This window comes from Fundulus heteroclitus, chromosome 3 (genome assembly GCF_011125445.2).
Source record: "Fundulus heteroclitus isolate FHET01 chromosome 3, MU-UCD_Fhet_4.1, whole genome shotgun sequence".
Taxonomy (NCBI): domain Eukaryota; kingdom Metazoa; phylum Chordata; class Actinopteri; order Cyprinodontiformes; family Fundulidae; genus Fundulus; species Fundulus heteroclitus.
Genome location: NC_046363.1, coordinates 5,001,281 through 5,016,846, shown reverse-complemented (window position 1 = coordinate 5,016,846; position 15,566 = coordinate 5,001,281). Strand labels below are relative to the sequence as shown.

Genomic DNA, 15,566 nt, shown 5'->3' with positions numbered 1-15,566 from the left:
GCTTCTCAGCGGGTGTGTCGCTGAGTGGGGAAAATTTGTTTGAAACGCAGACGGGTTGGTGGTGAACTGGGGGCTGAAATCTAGAGCTATGCTTCCTACGAACTGTCACCCAGCCGGCCTGCTTACCCGGCTGCTCGGGTGCTTCTGGAGGACCACTAAGTGAACTAACGCTAGGTCTATGTGGCTCCGCGCTAGCAGAGGGGCGGCTATCAGCTGGTCTTTCCATAGCACGGAGCCGGGACTCTAATTCTGACACCCTCGCCTCCAAAGCTACAAAAACACTACATTTATTACAAGTACCATTATCACTAAAGGAGGCAGAGGAATAGCTTAACATCTGACACAGAGAGCAGGAGATAAGGGGAGACTTAGTCAGAGACGGAGAAGCTGAAGTAATAGTAGGAGAGGAAGCCATTGTGGAGCTAAAGCTAGGCTAGGCTAAAGCTAGGCTAGCGCCCTTCTACCACGCCAAGAGAGCAAACCGTGAAACACGAGGAGTTCCCAAGCGTGATGTGCAGCAACAGAAAATGTTTTAAAAGTGCTTATGTGTTAGAAACAGATGTTACAGCAAAGAGATTAAAGATAAAAGCGAGAGAATCTGGAGCAACAAACCGTTGCTCACGCAGTGAAAACAGGAAGTGATACAATACGCCTTACCGCAAACAGGAAGTGATATGGACCATTAATGTTGATTTAGTGGTGTTTTGTATAACTTTGGATTCACCCATTTAGCGACCGATCACTACATCGACCCTTATCTTCCCAGAGGAATAACCGCATTAATAAAATCAAGCGTCCTAAAGTTATGGATTTTACTGAGAAAATCATTCTTTAAAATGTTATTTTATCAATTAATGTTTTGTTTTCCTCAGGATTTGCATTCTGAATGGGTTGAAACACATGCCAAGTGTTGTTCTAAATTAGTTAAACTAATTTAACCTCATTCCATATTTTTTAAGATGAACTTTGATGGTTTAACTTAGATCTGCAATGAACCAGGATTCACTGAATCATTCTGATGATGATCAACCAATTTATTTGATCTTTTTTGCTTCTTTTGTGTGTACATCGTTCCTTACCTTCTTTTTATCTTCATTTTGCTTAGTAGTTTTAGTTAAGTTTCACTAGCCTAGTAGACAGGATTTGTTGATTGAAATATAGTGTTATTTCAGATAAACAGAATTATATAAAGATGTTCTCTGGATGTTTATTTTATTTCTGTTAATAAATTCTTAAACTTGAAGAGAAATTGTCACTCATTTATTCAATGTGTGCACAGTTTGCTGTTAAGAGTGCCAGTGCATGAACCATTCCTTTCAACTATTGTCATAATATCAGCTGTTGGGCTGATATTCACGGACAATACCTAACAGACTGAGAGTTATTTATTAAACATTAAATAACTTAAAACATTGCGTAATAGCACAGAAAAGTAAACACGAGCTACACTCTGAACCAAAGCAGTTCCGTACCTCTAGGTTTGAAAGGAGAAAAACGTGACTAAAACGTTGTTGATTTAGATTGATTTTACAGTAAATTTACTTATAGCTTCTTTAACTTTGACAAACCGGAGGTTGTTGTTCTTTTTCCAGTTTGCTACGATTCAAATTGTAGAGCTTGATCTAGCCTGAGCCCAATTGACTGGAACGAAACAGAAAATTGGAGTAGTTCTGTAATTTGACGGTGAACGACAGACAGCGGGTCGGTATAGTCACAGAGAATGTAGAACCATTCTCATTTATTAAAATAACATTGAAGTTCCTCCGTTGGTCGAACGTGAACGGAACGGAGCAGTCATGAAGGATGTGGAACTACAGCTGCTCCAGTCGCCATCTCTGTCTGCCACACACACAGCCTGCCATTCATCCGCCCTGGCAATGCACAGCGCCACCTCTCTCCAAGGGATCAATGTCAATATGTCTAATGCACACAATGTACACACTACACACTGAGCTCCCTATTATGTACCACTAAGGCAATTACTGCAACACCAAGAATTTGCTTGAGCTCATAATGTTAATAAATATCGTGTTTCTTCAAAGACAGAGTTACATCTGGTAGACCATTTCCATTCAGTAATTCAATAATTCTGCATCTTAGAAGTTTAACTCTACTGGCACATTATTATTATTTTGTCTTAGCATAGAAATGTGTAATATTTCAGTTTGTCTTTATTTGTTTTTAGGCAAGTTAAACAACAGTTGAATCAGATAAGACCATAAAGACTACTGCAATGAACCAAACAGACTGTCCTGAGGTGAAGGTCCCATTTCCTGTCTTCTTCACCGTCGGAATCATCAGCCTGGCTGAGAACCTCCTGGTTGTGGTGGCTGTCATACGCAGCAGAAACCTCCACTCGCCCATGTATTGCTTCATGTGCAGCTTGGCTGCCTTCAACACCATTGCCAGCGTAACAAAAACCTGGGAAAACTTGATGATAGCTCTTGCTGATGCAGGACACCTGCAGAAGAGGGGTCCTCCTGAGACTGACCTAGATGATGTGATGGACTCCTTACTCTGCATGTCCTTCGTGGGCTCCATATCCAGTTTCCTGGCAATCGCAGTTGACCGGTACGTAAGCAGGACTCAGATCTGATCATAGCAAATTGTTTAACAAATTAAAGTATGAGGGATTCTTTTGATCTTTTGATTAAAAGATGGTGGTCATAACATACACTAACTGACAAAAAAAGCCAACTACCTTAAAATTGACACATTTTGGACTTCTTCCAACAACACGAAGCATCTGTTTGAATAAAACAATATGTTATAAAAAAGGGAAGACCCATTCAATCAGTAGCAGTTCTCTAATTTGTCACATGAAATTCAAGAAGCCATATTTAAACTCTTAGGGTTAGGGTTAGATCAATAAATGAGATTTATTGATCAATGAGATCAATAAATCTCATTGATTTATTGTTTAGATAATAAATCAATGAGATTTATTATCTAAACAATGTGTGGGTTTGCAGCTTTTTCCAATTACTTTGGCTAGCCACCAAACCAAAATAGGGTTCTATTAAAAGCTTCATTAATCACCAAGTCGCAGTAGCAAAATTTTAAATACTGTATTTGCATATGGCCACTTGGTGAATAATTCTAATTCTACCATTAACGCTTGTTGTCTTCTCAACCTGTCTGAAAATTTGTAATCCAAAAGATCAGATTTAAAATGTTCTTTTGTTTTTCTATCCTACAGTTACATAACCATCTTCCATGCACTACGATACCACAACATCATGACAATGAAGCGAACTGGTGCTATCCTGGGGCTCATCTGGACATTATGTGCAGTGCTGGCTGTGCTAATGGTGAAATTCTCCGACTTCAAGTTCATCATGATCTGCTTCATTGTCTTCTTCATCATCTCCCTGGCAACTATCTGCTTCCTCTATGTCTACATGTTCATGATGGCCCGCATTCATGCCAAGAACATTGCGGCGCTACCTGGTGGTGGCAGGGATAATTCTCAGCATCACAGGAGGTGGGGCAGCAACATGAGAGGGGCTCTTACTCTCACCATTCTGTTCGGGGCATTTGTCGTGTGTTGGGCACCGTTTTTTGTTCACCTGATCATCATCATGGTATGCCCTATGAATCCATACTGTGAATGCTACAGATCCTTGTTCCAGCTGCATGTGCTGCTGATGATGAGCCATGCCCTCATAGACCCAGCAATCTATGCCTTCCGCATGGCTGAGCTTAGGCACACTTTCAGAAAGATGTTGTTTTGTTCAGACTGTAAATCATGTTTGCAAATAAAATAAACCAAACCTTTGCTTTTAAATGCTTTTCATCCACAGAACACAATTAAGCTGCACTTTTTGAACGCACGCATAGAACTAATGCACAACATTAAACCTGCTCATCCAAAATTGCACGAAACCCCTTTGTGCTATTTTTTTTATTTTTATTTTTTGTCTTTGAACCATGAGTTCTCAAAGCTTACATTATTGTGGGATTCCAGTCCAATGTGCCACCAAGCAGCTGAAGCTAATAAAATGAACCCACAGCACTCCTTTTTTTACGGTTCTACTTGGACATACATCACAAGTGACAAAACATTCCAAGTCAAGGAATGGTGAGTTTACAAATCATGTTTTCAAACAATTTTAGTAAATTTTTTTGTTCTTCTGCTGGTTCTTAGAGGACTATTTATGAGCTGACAGATAAACTGTGTATTATAAACTCTTGTCATTGCTTTTTTTCCCATTACCTGAAAGATACCTTTGTTATACTCTTACTGTTTTAACCAAAACAACCTCTTATCTCACGCATCCATACAGATTAGTTTCAATAAACTTGGTGATATAATAAAAAGTTTCATTAGCTGCTTGTGAATTCATGTCAAAATGTCCTTTAAAGTAAGTAAGTAAGTCTGAGTTAAATAGTTAAGAAAACTTTTAAAACACTGAATAATTAGATCAGTAATAGCCATAACTTTAAATAGTGGGTCTAAATTCTAGATGCTGAATGTGAGACTGCCATTTCTTAAAGATCACATGTTAAGAACCTTAAATGGTCAACAGTTCCAATCCGCTACAAGCCAGTTTATCTACAAACATTGTTTTTAATTTTTCGCTCTCTGCAGTGCAAACTAGGTGATAGAGAAGAGTAAATGACCTAATTTCATCTCTAAGTAACTGCTTTTATTTGAAATTAAAGTTTTTCAAATAATTTATTTAATTTCTGTCTGTGAAACGAAAAGGAGAAAATAATTAATTACTCAGATGGAGTATAATAAAAGTGGAGATTTTATTTGATAGCCGTGTCGCCCAGCCCTACCTGATGATATTATTTTTCTCTTGGAAACCATGCTTCAATATTCTTAGCCTCCCTTTAAGGGTATCTTTTTCTTTGTACTAAGCTTCTTTTCGGAATGATCCAAAGTGAAAAGCCATCCAGGAATCCAACATTAGTGACACTGTGAACTAGCTGACACCTGTCTTCTGCAGAACAACCGTAGTGCTGGTCTAAATGAAGCCTAGGCGGAAGTTCAAGAAGAAACTGAATTACTTACCTCCATCCAATCAGAGGCTCATCCGCCTCCGACGTAAGCCAATCAGCTTTGTACCACACCTCCACAAAGCCCAATCAGCATCCTGGGTTCATCTTAAAAGAACTTCAAATTCACGTCTCCCGGCAAAGCATAAGCAGTGGTTGCACAATGTCTGATTTGGACTCAGATGACCCTGATTCAGCCCTCCTCCATCCCCTTCACCATCGTAGCCAAGCTCCATCTGGCTTTCCATGGTGCTCCTTCAACCTTCTGCCAGAGGTTTCTTCCCAAAGGGGAGTTTTTCCTCTCAACTGTCACTTCATGCTTGCTCATCTTGGACAGATTCATGCAAACCTTTCTGGGTCCTTGGAAGAACTGGTATCAGCTCACCCAGTCTACTGGATCTTACCAATACACCTCAAGCAGATCATCTCACCAACCAGCGTCTATGGACTGAACCAACTTCTTCTATCTCCACTCCACCACCAGTTTCAGGCCTGGGGGGAAACATCCCTGTTCTCATACACCTGCTTATGCATATTAAAGTAAAATTCAGCGTCAATGTTTCCTGCCGAGGTCTGAGCACCAAAATCTTAAATATTGTATCAATAAAATTCTTCTGTCTTTTCTTTCTGTGTGAGTTTTTCAGATTGAAATGACTGTTATGCAGAACTCTCCATCAGCTGAACGGAAAATTGGGATGGTGCCCACAGCAGCACATGTCTTAGACATAACCAGATCCGGACTAAAGCATGGTATTCTAATTTGCTTATAATCTGGTATTTTGATCCGACAACTTGACAGATCAATGGTAGCCCTTGTTGAGTTCATTCACAACATTATAACCTCCAAGAAATGTTAGATTTAAAATTAGGAAGTGGGGGGTTTCTTTAAATTCCACAGGGAGAGACCAAAATCTTTAATGCAAGTTAAACTTTTTTGTCTGTTCATTTAATAGTCTTTTCAGCTTTTACTCACAGTATTATAAAATTTTTTTGTCTTTAAGCAGTGTTAAGTTTCATGTTTGTGAGTTTTTTCTTTGTTTTTGTTTCTTTACACAATTAATCATTGTAGAATATATCTTATGTGAAATAATTGTGTATCTTTTTTAAATATGCTTACTTCATTTCTTTTTTTTAATTATGCAATGAGATTGCTCTCTATTTAGGAGAATTCATCCTTATGATTGATTTTTCAGCAGCTAATGAGTTAGAATTTATTGAGACTGATGAATTCTTGATACATTATTCTAACTTAACAAAGCCATCAATGTGTTCAATTTGGAAGTCTAACGTCTGTCATAAACAACCACAGCACAGACTATTGAGAAGTAGTTTAGCACAGCCATAGACCAGAGATGGGAGCAGATTTTTTATTTTATTTATTTTTGATTAGAAAAAAGCTAGCATGCTTAGAAATAGTGTGGCCAGCTAGACTGACTTAACACAGCATATTATGTTTCAAAGGCAGGACTAAGAGGTTCAGCAGAAACAGGTTAGAACCAATCAGATAACTGCGGATGTAACTTAAACTCCAAGCAACACGCTCTGTTCTAGCCCTTAGAGCGGCCGGTTGTTGAGGTTTTAAATATATCCAGGACATAATAAAGGGTATTATTAAAACATCACTTCACAACAGCCGCTATCTTAACTGTCATGGTCACAAACAAGCACTACTGCATTATGGGTAAAGAGTGACGTTATCATCAACTCCCACCTACCGCACTTTGATTGGTCTGGTAAGTTTTAAATCAGAGAGTCTGGGCCTGTCCAGACTGACAAGCTGTGTGTTGAATATACATGATGTAAATTAGTCTGACGGGCCAGGTTAACTTAGAACAGCACCAGAGAGCATTACTCCTCAGCAGATGAGTGATCTGTCACCAGTCTCAACACATCAAGTTAAGTTCACCAAACATAGAAGATGCCTGGGTGTTCCTACTGTGCCATGTTAGGTACTGCAGGGATGAACAGTGACATTTCTAGGCCTACAATACAAGGCAGACATGGCCTCATGTTGAAACCGATAAATACAAGAGGGCAACCACATGTCTTGTTATTATACACTGCGTTGTAAAGGGTGCATATTTTACTTGCTGTTTTAATTTGCCGTAGCAGTGTGCAACACTCCAAACAGACTAAGTTTCAGGGGTGATGAGATCTTTTGTCTTCTACTGTTGTTCCAGTTAGCCCCACTCCTTGCAAATTAAACAATTCACATAAATGTTGCTGGGCCACACATGTAACTGTTCCTTCTTGGTGTCAGTGAGCGCCCACATATGTACAGAAAAGTCAGAAGGCATCTGAAGGCCTTTATGACTGCCTGGAGTGCCAGTGAATGTGACAGAAAAAGAACTTGAAAGGTCATTCTAATTATGAACAAATCAGTTTGTATGAACTGTTGAAGTAACACTACAGTTGGATGGACTATAAATGGAAGCTGCTATATAGTCTGAAATTTATACATATTCTAAAATGCAACAGTTCCACAGTGTTTTGTCCGTTTTTATTTGAATTTCATTTGCACAGAATTCAGCTTGTCTTTTCTTTTTCTTTTTACTAAAAATACAGACCTTGTTTATAGCTAATGCCTCGTATATAAATTATTTCTGCTAAATGTAAAACAGGCTTGCATTCATTAAAATACGTCATCAGATCTTTGTCACTGATGGGAATAATTCATAATTTTTAGTTTTATTTATTTTTGCGCAACTGAATAATATTTAATGAGACTGAATAAATCTTGAAACAATAAAATTCAGAAGCCCATCCATTGCAAGAGCACACCCATGTCTTCAGGGTAACTCTAGTACAGGATATTGATTTTATTAGAAGAGTCAATTAATAGCACAGCTCTCAGATTTGTCATTTGTTTTATTCAGACACATAAATACATAAGTAGATGAATTAATTGTAAGCCACATTGAAACAGAAACTAACACTTACATTTGTTCATAACGTGACTATGTAAAATGTGTCACAGGCTGTGAACGGTCTCACTGCACATACCCAACAGCTTAAACATGCAATCAGGGTAACCCCAGTCCAGTGATGCATCTGAGGCACAAATATTTGCATTTCTTTTTTTGTCTGTGGCAACAAGAAATCAGTATCATATTTTAACAATATCGCATACAATCAAAGCACAGATATGTTTAAGCGCAAATCTGGAAAATAGCCTGAAGAAATGTTTTTACAAGTCGGTTCACATTTATATATGCTCTCCCATAAATAATCTCAAAAGTGCAAAAGACTTACAATAAATTGTGACACTATTAGAACACAAGACAGGTTAAACCTTGCCACTCTTTTCACCATATCCTATCTTAATATTTTTGAGAACAAAAATGTTTCCAAGGATATATACAGGGACCAACTCTTTACAGTTAATAACATGTTTCACAGATAAAAATATTGTTTTTGTGTCTGTAGCAATGCATTGTGACATTCAGGCTCAGCAGGTCGCTGTATTTTCAATAAAGTAGTATCAAGCTTTTCAGTTGGGAGGTAGGCACCAGCACAAAATTACAGAGAGCGCTGTGCAGCTATTTATACATTCATGGTTTTACATGGGATCTCATAAGCATCACCTCAGCACACACTGAGGGGAAGCAGAATGAAGAGATCGATGTGGAGCACAGTGACAGAACGGCGCAAGAGGGTAACTTTCTGCTCTTGTCTGAGGAAAAAATGTAATGCTTTTACACAGGGGCAGATTTGAGCAGGCTGGTTGTTAACTATGTAGGAACAGGATGTACAGCAGCAGCTAGAAAATTGGTTGTTGACAAGTGGCGTTATTATTTTTTATTTTTGTGTAACTTTATTGATACCTGTAGCATAATATTTGGATGGATAGTAATTTCCAATTTTTTTTCCTTCAAGTTTTTCACATGCCTTTCAAAGTAAATAGAGAACTACGTGTCCCTTCAACGTTTTTGTGCCTTTAACTCCATAAACCGAAACCCAAAGAGAGCTTTATTTAATTTATGGTTAAATACTAATTTAATCTTTTTTTCATGTGTGATTTTGTGGTAATAATGCCAGTGTATATAAATAACTTCATTTCTGTACAAAAAGTTGATGGAATAAACACATTCACACTGGACAAAATGATGACCCTAACATGTATTTAAACCTTCCAGCTGTGTGGGCAATGCACTGGTAGCAAGCAATGTGTTTCCTTTAATGTTGTCAGGGGTGAAGGTCAGTTTGTTTTCATAAGAAAAATGTCAGTTTTGCAGCAAGAATCATAATTTCCAACCAGAACTACCACAACAGAGCACCTCTGTGACCGGGTTGTTTGTAATTCAGAGAGGACAAAATGCTGAAAGAATGTTACTGAGGCAAATGACAATTGAGTCTTATTTTCTTGTTAAAAAATGTATTTTATTTTATGCCAGCAACAATAAACACATGATTAATAGTTGGAAAAAGTACTGGTGTTATAAATTACTTTCACACAAAGTGGGGTCCTGATGAATTACTCACTGTTTGCCCCACTTAGTAATTGGGAGATCCTGAGTTTAAGATTGGATATAATTTATTTAGACATCAACATGTTATCATATCCAGCAGCTTCTTGCAAAAAGCAACCAAAATTAGCAGTTGTGGAAATTGCATGATGCCACTAAAGTTGTTTAGTTAAAACTACTCCATCAAAATAGACCAAACAAAATTATGAGTTTATCCTCTATTGTCAACTTCCCTGATTTTCATGGTCCTACCCAGTGGCGGCTGGCCCATAGGGGGCGCTCGGGCGCTGCCCTCCCTAGATGTGGAGGGGAAAAGTCAAAATATATATAGATTTTAAAAGTGTTATTAATGTCAGTTTTTACTTAATAGTATGTGGCTACATGTAATAAGAATTATTAAAACACTTCTACTAATTAACTCTATCAATTGACTCTCATTTAACAGTGCATTTCCACCAACAAAACGTATAATTTCTCGTCTACACTTTTGGGGCTGTGACTGAAGGAGCCCTACAAGTGTAGCGAAATAACCAATCGTATACTGTTGCTAGCGAAGATTTATAAATATTTGTCCAATCAGCATCGCCAAAATGAATGGCTTTGGGGCTCCTGGAGTCTTTGCCCTTGCTATTTGACATAATATAAGAGTATATGATGTCTATGGGTGTATAGACCATTTCACGCGTGTGGTCACGAGCTACATCCACGCTACATCCGGGTCACGGTGGTCGGCAAAAACAGCACTGTTTTCGCTTACCAGCGTGACAAAACGGTTGAATTAGAGCGTACTTTTAGTTTATTTTTGGAATCTAAACAATGCCTACGAATTTTTGTGCTCCCGGTTGCACACAGAGGCATTCCAAATCGTCGGATGTACGTTTCTTTTGTTTACCGAAGGACGAAGAAAAAGGAAAGAAATGGATATTTTCAATGAAAAGGACGCAGGCAGACAATCCCAATCGACTGTAGGAGCCATCATACCACGACAGAATTTGCAGTCTACACTTCATCTCCGGTTAATACAACTTAATTTTGCACTAGTCATTGTTCTACTTAAATCATTATATAAATAAAAAATTAGGATACATATTAAAGTCAAGACGTAAACGTTTGTTTTGTAATAATATACGTACATGTACAATGTATGCAAACCCTCTGGCATGAGTCTGTGAAAAGGATTAATAAGACAAAAACACCAAAATAGTCCTTTGTGAACAATGTTTTTTATTAATTAAATGCTTATTGTGGAATTGTAGTAATTTTCCGACTTTTAATTTAAATGCATGTACTGGGTTAGGCCCAGCCCCACCAAGATTTTTTTTCACCAGCCGCCACTGGTCCTACCGGAGACTCGTGTACAGCTCACCCTGCCCAGGCTTTCCCCCCTAGCTAACCACTTGCTCTTTGCCCGCTAGCTTCACCCTGAAGTAACTTCTTGCAATCGGAGGCACCGTAGTTGATCAAACGGGCACAGAGGGAGAGCTTTGGCAGAGTTAAGCAGGGAAAGATAGGATGGGATTAATCATTTAAATGGTTTGCTTTTAATGTGTTTTTTACTGTTTTGTTTTCAAGGTTTGACTGACGTAAAGAGACCTGGAGTTTACAGGCTAAGCTCCTGCTAGCAGCCTTGAAACAAAGTTATGCTGATGTGTTTTGGGTTGTGCTTTATGGTTATGACAAACTTTATTTCCATTAGGGTTTTGTACAACGATGGGGCCAAACCCTATATAACAAAATATAGCTGAAAAGTATTTTTAAGTTAGCGCCTAATGTCCGCTAGCATTAGCCGCTATTAGCCTCCGTTATTGACATACTGTTAACCCTTGTAAACTATGGTTTGGTTAAACATAATGCTTGCTTTAATTAACTCCGTCATCATTCGATAGTGCTACAAGCGTTAGTACAGCTTTTTGTTATTCTGTATACACATACAGTAGTTCTTTTGTTTCTTTAATCTTAATTTTGCTTAGTAGTTTAATTAAGTTTCATTGGCCTAGTAGAGAGGATTTCTTGATCAAAATGTTGTGTTAAGTCAAATAAACAACATTCTGTAACGGTGTTCACTGGATGTGCAATTTTTGTCTGTAAATAAATTCTTGTGCTTGAAGAGTAGTCACTGATTTATTCCATATGTGTGCAGAGATTGCTATTAAAAGAATGCCAGTGATCGAATAATACTTTCAACTATAGTCTTAATATCAGCTGTTTCGGCTGATATTCACCGGACAATACCTAACAGACTAAGAGTTATTTAATAAACATTAAATAATTCAAACATGCGTTATAGCACAAAAAATGGTACCACCTTGTGGTACCTCCTAGGTCTGAAAAGGGTGAGGTAGAGTCACTAATCCTCATACAAAAACATTCACACCTGTATTTACCTCTCTATCTCCAGGTGGGATTGGGTCACTCTCAAAGGATCTCAGACCACCTTTGAAGGTGGTCCAAACAAAGCCATCCTTAATCTATTTACAGTGTGACTATACCTACATTTAACTCCACATCTGGATTAATGTTAAGCCACTGATACAGTGTTTCTTCTCATGCCTTCTGAGTTAAAGCATTCAAAATGCATGTTACATGGGTCTAAGCATGAGGAAATGAAAGGCATTTTGTGAAAAATCAAGTCCTGTCATATCTCTGAGGCATTTTGGATTGCTTTAGATGCACTTCTCCTATGACAACTGCATGCATAATTATTGCAACACTGTTGGATTCATCATTGGCATCAGGATTGGGTAAGATATCTTTTTTGGGGATGTTACTTTCTATCAATGATCTACGAGCACCCACAAATGATCAAAAATAGGACAAGCCATGGGTTTGACTTTCAGTCATTTATCATCCATCCATTGCCTTTCCTCTGTTGTTCTTGCAGGGTCATGGGTTCCCTGGCGCCACTCTCCAGCGGTCATTGGACAAGAGGTCGGGTAATCCCCGGACAGGTCGGCAATCCATCACAGGGCAACACAGAGACAAACAGAACAAGCAACCATGTAGGCACACACTGACATCTAAGGGAAATTAGAGGAATCCATTACCTAACGGCCATGTTTTTGGACTGTGGGGGAAGGCAAGAGTACCCAGAAGAATGATTCAAGAAATTCTTCTTGCCATTCACAGTCTCACTGTGCAACAGCTCCTCTTTACAAAAGAGCTGAACATTCCACTACAATTTACATCTTTAAATATAGTTTACTAACCTGTGAATTTGACAGTTTACAATTTAATCCTTCTACTGATTCTTTTTTCAGTTCCTAATGTTACTTTTTGGATTCCTTTATACTTTATTTACTATTTTATTTATCTTGTTTGCATTGGTACATTGTTGTAGTGACAAAATAGTTCCACCACAGGATCAATAAAGTATCTCACAGTTGAATGACTATAAATGTTGTCATTATATGTTGGTGATTTGCTGCTATTGGTGATTTCCTTCTATTCATATCTGCCCCTCCTCCCCCTTCTTTATTTTATAATAAACATTTTAATAATGTTCTGTAAAGGACAAGAGCAGAATTTTGCAGTTGTGTTTGCTTCACGTGGCACTGAAATCTGATTTTACAAAAAAATAATGAGTGATTCAAGCATATGCCAGAGTCCCTGACATTACAGACATTACATTGCCTCCATGTTTTAGCCCCTAAAGCAATGGTTTAGAATTTTAAAGTGTCTATGGCTAGAATTGTAACAACAGAGACAATTCCCACATCTCTGTCCAAACTTCATTGCCCATGCTGCGGCGTCAAGCAGGTAGTCCTAATTGCTGAGAAAACACACATCACTGCTCTAAAGCAACACTGGGTGCCTGGGGTTTCCATCATTGGTAATTAACAGTGAGCATCTAAGCACTCTTTTAGCCTATACGGTTCACTAATTGAAGTAAATAAGAAGGCGTTCTTCCTCTCCATCTGTCAGGCTGCCTTGTCAGGCATAGTCTTGCAGGGTAGGAGAAGATAGATTCTCATTGATTTGAAAAAGAGAAGCAAAAATACAAACAAAGAAAAAAAAAGCTGTGGAGGAAATGTCAGGGGAAGGTGAAAAGAAGGGTAGCTTTCTGTGACGCATTTTCAAATGACTCGTGATTTCAGATGGGGCTAGTAGAGTGTTTGGATAATGCACCTAATAAATCAGGCTCTTTGTGTGCATTTTGGATACAGTGCATTAGCATGTTAGTAAACACTTTACTGTTTCTGTCTCCATTCTGCCGCATCCTTTTTACCAGTTGGTGAAAAACAAAAACCTAACAGAGAGCTGTTTTGCCTGTAATATGTAAGCAAAAGAAGTCTTTATACACTGTATGTTCAATTTCAGATTTTTATCTTCCAGCACCAGCTTTGGTTCAGTTCATCCGTCCAACACATTTTGTCTTCTCTTTCTCTGTTTCTCAAAACTTACCGGTCAGGGCGCAAAGGTTGGCACAGACATTTCTTAAGCTGTAGCAACAGATTATCTCCTTGAAAGTCTTCCTCATCTCCTGACTCCTGAAGGCGTAGATCAGCGGGTCAATCACAGCGTTGCACATGATGAGGATGAGGTACATGTTGAAGTGGGACATGAAGCACACACAATACAGATTGCGAGGGCAGGAGATCATCAGGATCAGGTGAAGGAAGAAGGGAGCCCAGCAGACAATGAAAATGCCTAGGAGGATGGTGAGCGTGATGGCCCCCTTCATGCTTGTGCGCTGGTGGATGGAGTTGTAGCCGGGCAGCGCTGCAATCCGCTTTACGTGCGAGCGGGCCAGCATGAACATGTGGCTGTAGAGGGAGGCCATGATGAGCAGCATGGCAAAAAACATGGACACCAGGCAGATGATGACCGGGGTGGTCTCGGAGTAGATGATGAAGACGATCCCACAGCCAGTGCAGAAGGTCCAGATTCCTGCGATGATGCAGCCCGCTCTCCTTACTGTCATGATGTTGTGGTACCTCAGAGCGTAGAAGATGGTGACATACCTGTGGAGAAAACAAAAATGCTTATTAGTTTTCTGAGGCCATGTTTCTGAGGTTAAATGCCAAAAACTGAATGACAAACGAAAGCAGGAGTTTAAAACAGACCATGACAATGCTTCATTGCATTTTTACAATAGACAATGAAAATACTGGGGGTGTTTGTCTGTAGAAAATTATACAGCATAATTTGACCACACAGGTCATGTGACCACGATTTCCAACAGGATGTACAATGACTGCATTGTTCCTTAGAGTGCATTTCACAGCAAAAGATGAAATAGCATAATCTGACTATACAGGGCTTGTTGCTGTAAAAATTAACTGTACACTGTTGCAGTTCTCCCAGGTTCTTTACCCTGTAAAAGTTGTCTTCTTTATTTTAGACTTCTTTATCAAGAAAAGTACTCTTGATACAGAAGCTTTTACATATTTGATCTAACAAGCCAGAGGAATGCCACAGCTTCAGTACTGGACTCTCATACATAAAACAATGCAGGGCAGGTAAAAGCAGGAAGTGGAGTGTCCAGATTATCACTTCCATAAGCATTATATGGAACCAAGTGTGTACACCACTGCAAGGGGCAATAATCCTTAACAATACCTACACTTAAAGTGGGATGTAGAATGAGCCAAAATTAAAATATTCAAGATCATACATTTACTATCTGCTATCTATCACGTAACCAAAATCCTCACTGAAGTTTTTGTAAGGCTGCTATATTGCATGGATGTTAAAATAAATGCTTTGTCCGGTTACTACTTTGGCTTACGAGCTATTCTGGATCAATGGTGCTTAAGTGTCATCATGGTTACCACCACCTCATTTCTATGTTTTTGCAATGGATGATGATTTTAAACGGCTGTTTGTGACCTTTTGTAAACCACGAACACTAACCTTTTTTCTTTGGTGTTTAATCCATAAACACTATATTAAATACCACCTGAAGCAATCACAGATAGTGAAATCATAACCTTTTCAAATCAGGATTTGCCTGGAAGAGAGATTAGATGCATTTAATTCTGATCTTGCTGTGAAATAATCACTTGATGTGTTATCTTTATAAACACAATAGCAGAAAATAAAACTGCACTCACTGACAACAGCTGAGCTCAAAGTCTTAAGGGAGACTCAAAGGAA

At 38.7% G+C, this 15,566-nt stretch overlaps 2 protein-coding genes across 3 annotated transcripts in view; one reads left to right on the top strand and one right to left on the bottom strand.

The window, feature by feature from the left end:
* The first annotated feature begins 2,124 nt into the window (after positions 1-2,124).
* Positions 2,125-4,217, top strand: mc2r (melanocortin 2 receptor). The gene is made up of 2 exons (XM_021311415.2): positions 2,125-2,571; positions 3,200-4,217. The coding sequence occupies exons 1-2, from the start codon at positions 2,234-2,236 to the stop codon at positions 3,765-3,767; spliced, it is 906 nt and encodes a 301-aa protein (XP_021167090.2). The 5' UTR covers positions 2,125-2,233; the 3' UTR covers positions 3,768-4,217.
* Positions 4,218-10,736: 6,519 nt separating this feature from the next.
* The window catches only part of mc5ra (melanocortin 5a receptor), a 44,084-nt gene continuing 39,254 nt past the window's right edge, over positions 10,737-15,566 (bottom strand). For both annotated transcript variants that reach the window (XM_012854006.3, XM_036129037.1), the window contains exon 5: positions 10,737-14,431. In XM_012854006.3, coding sequence (XP_012709460.1) covers positions 13,861-14,431 — 571 coding nt within the window. In that variant the 3' untranslated portion in view covers positions 10,737-13,860. The remainder of the gene's footprint in view (positions 14,432-15,566) is intronic.

Excerpts from the sequence above, each read along its gene's own strand:
- mc2r (XM_021311415.2), top strand. The coding sequence starts at position 2,234 with ATGAACCAAACAGACTGTCCTGAGGTGAAGGTCCCATTTCCTGTCTTC. Across the intron at positions 2,572-3,199 it reads CTGGCAATCGCAGTTGACCG|TTACATAACCATCTTCCATG; the intron begins GTACGTAAGCAG and ends TCTATCCTACAG.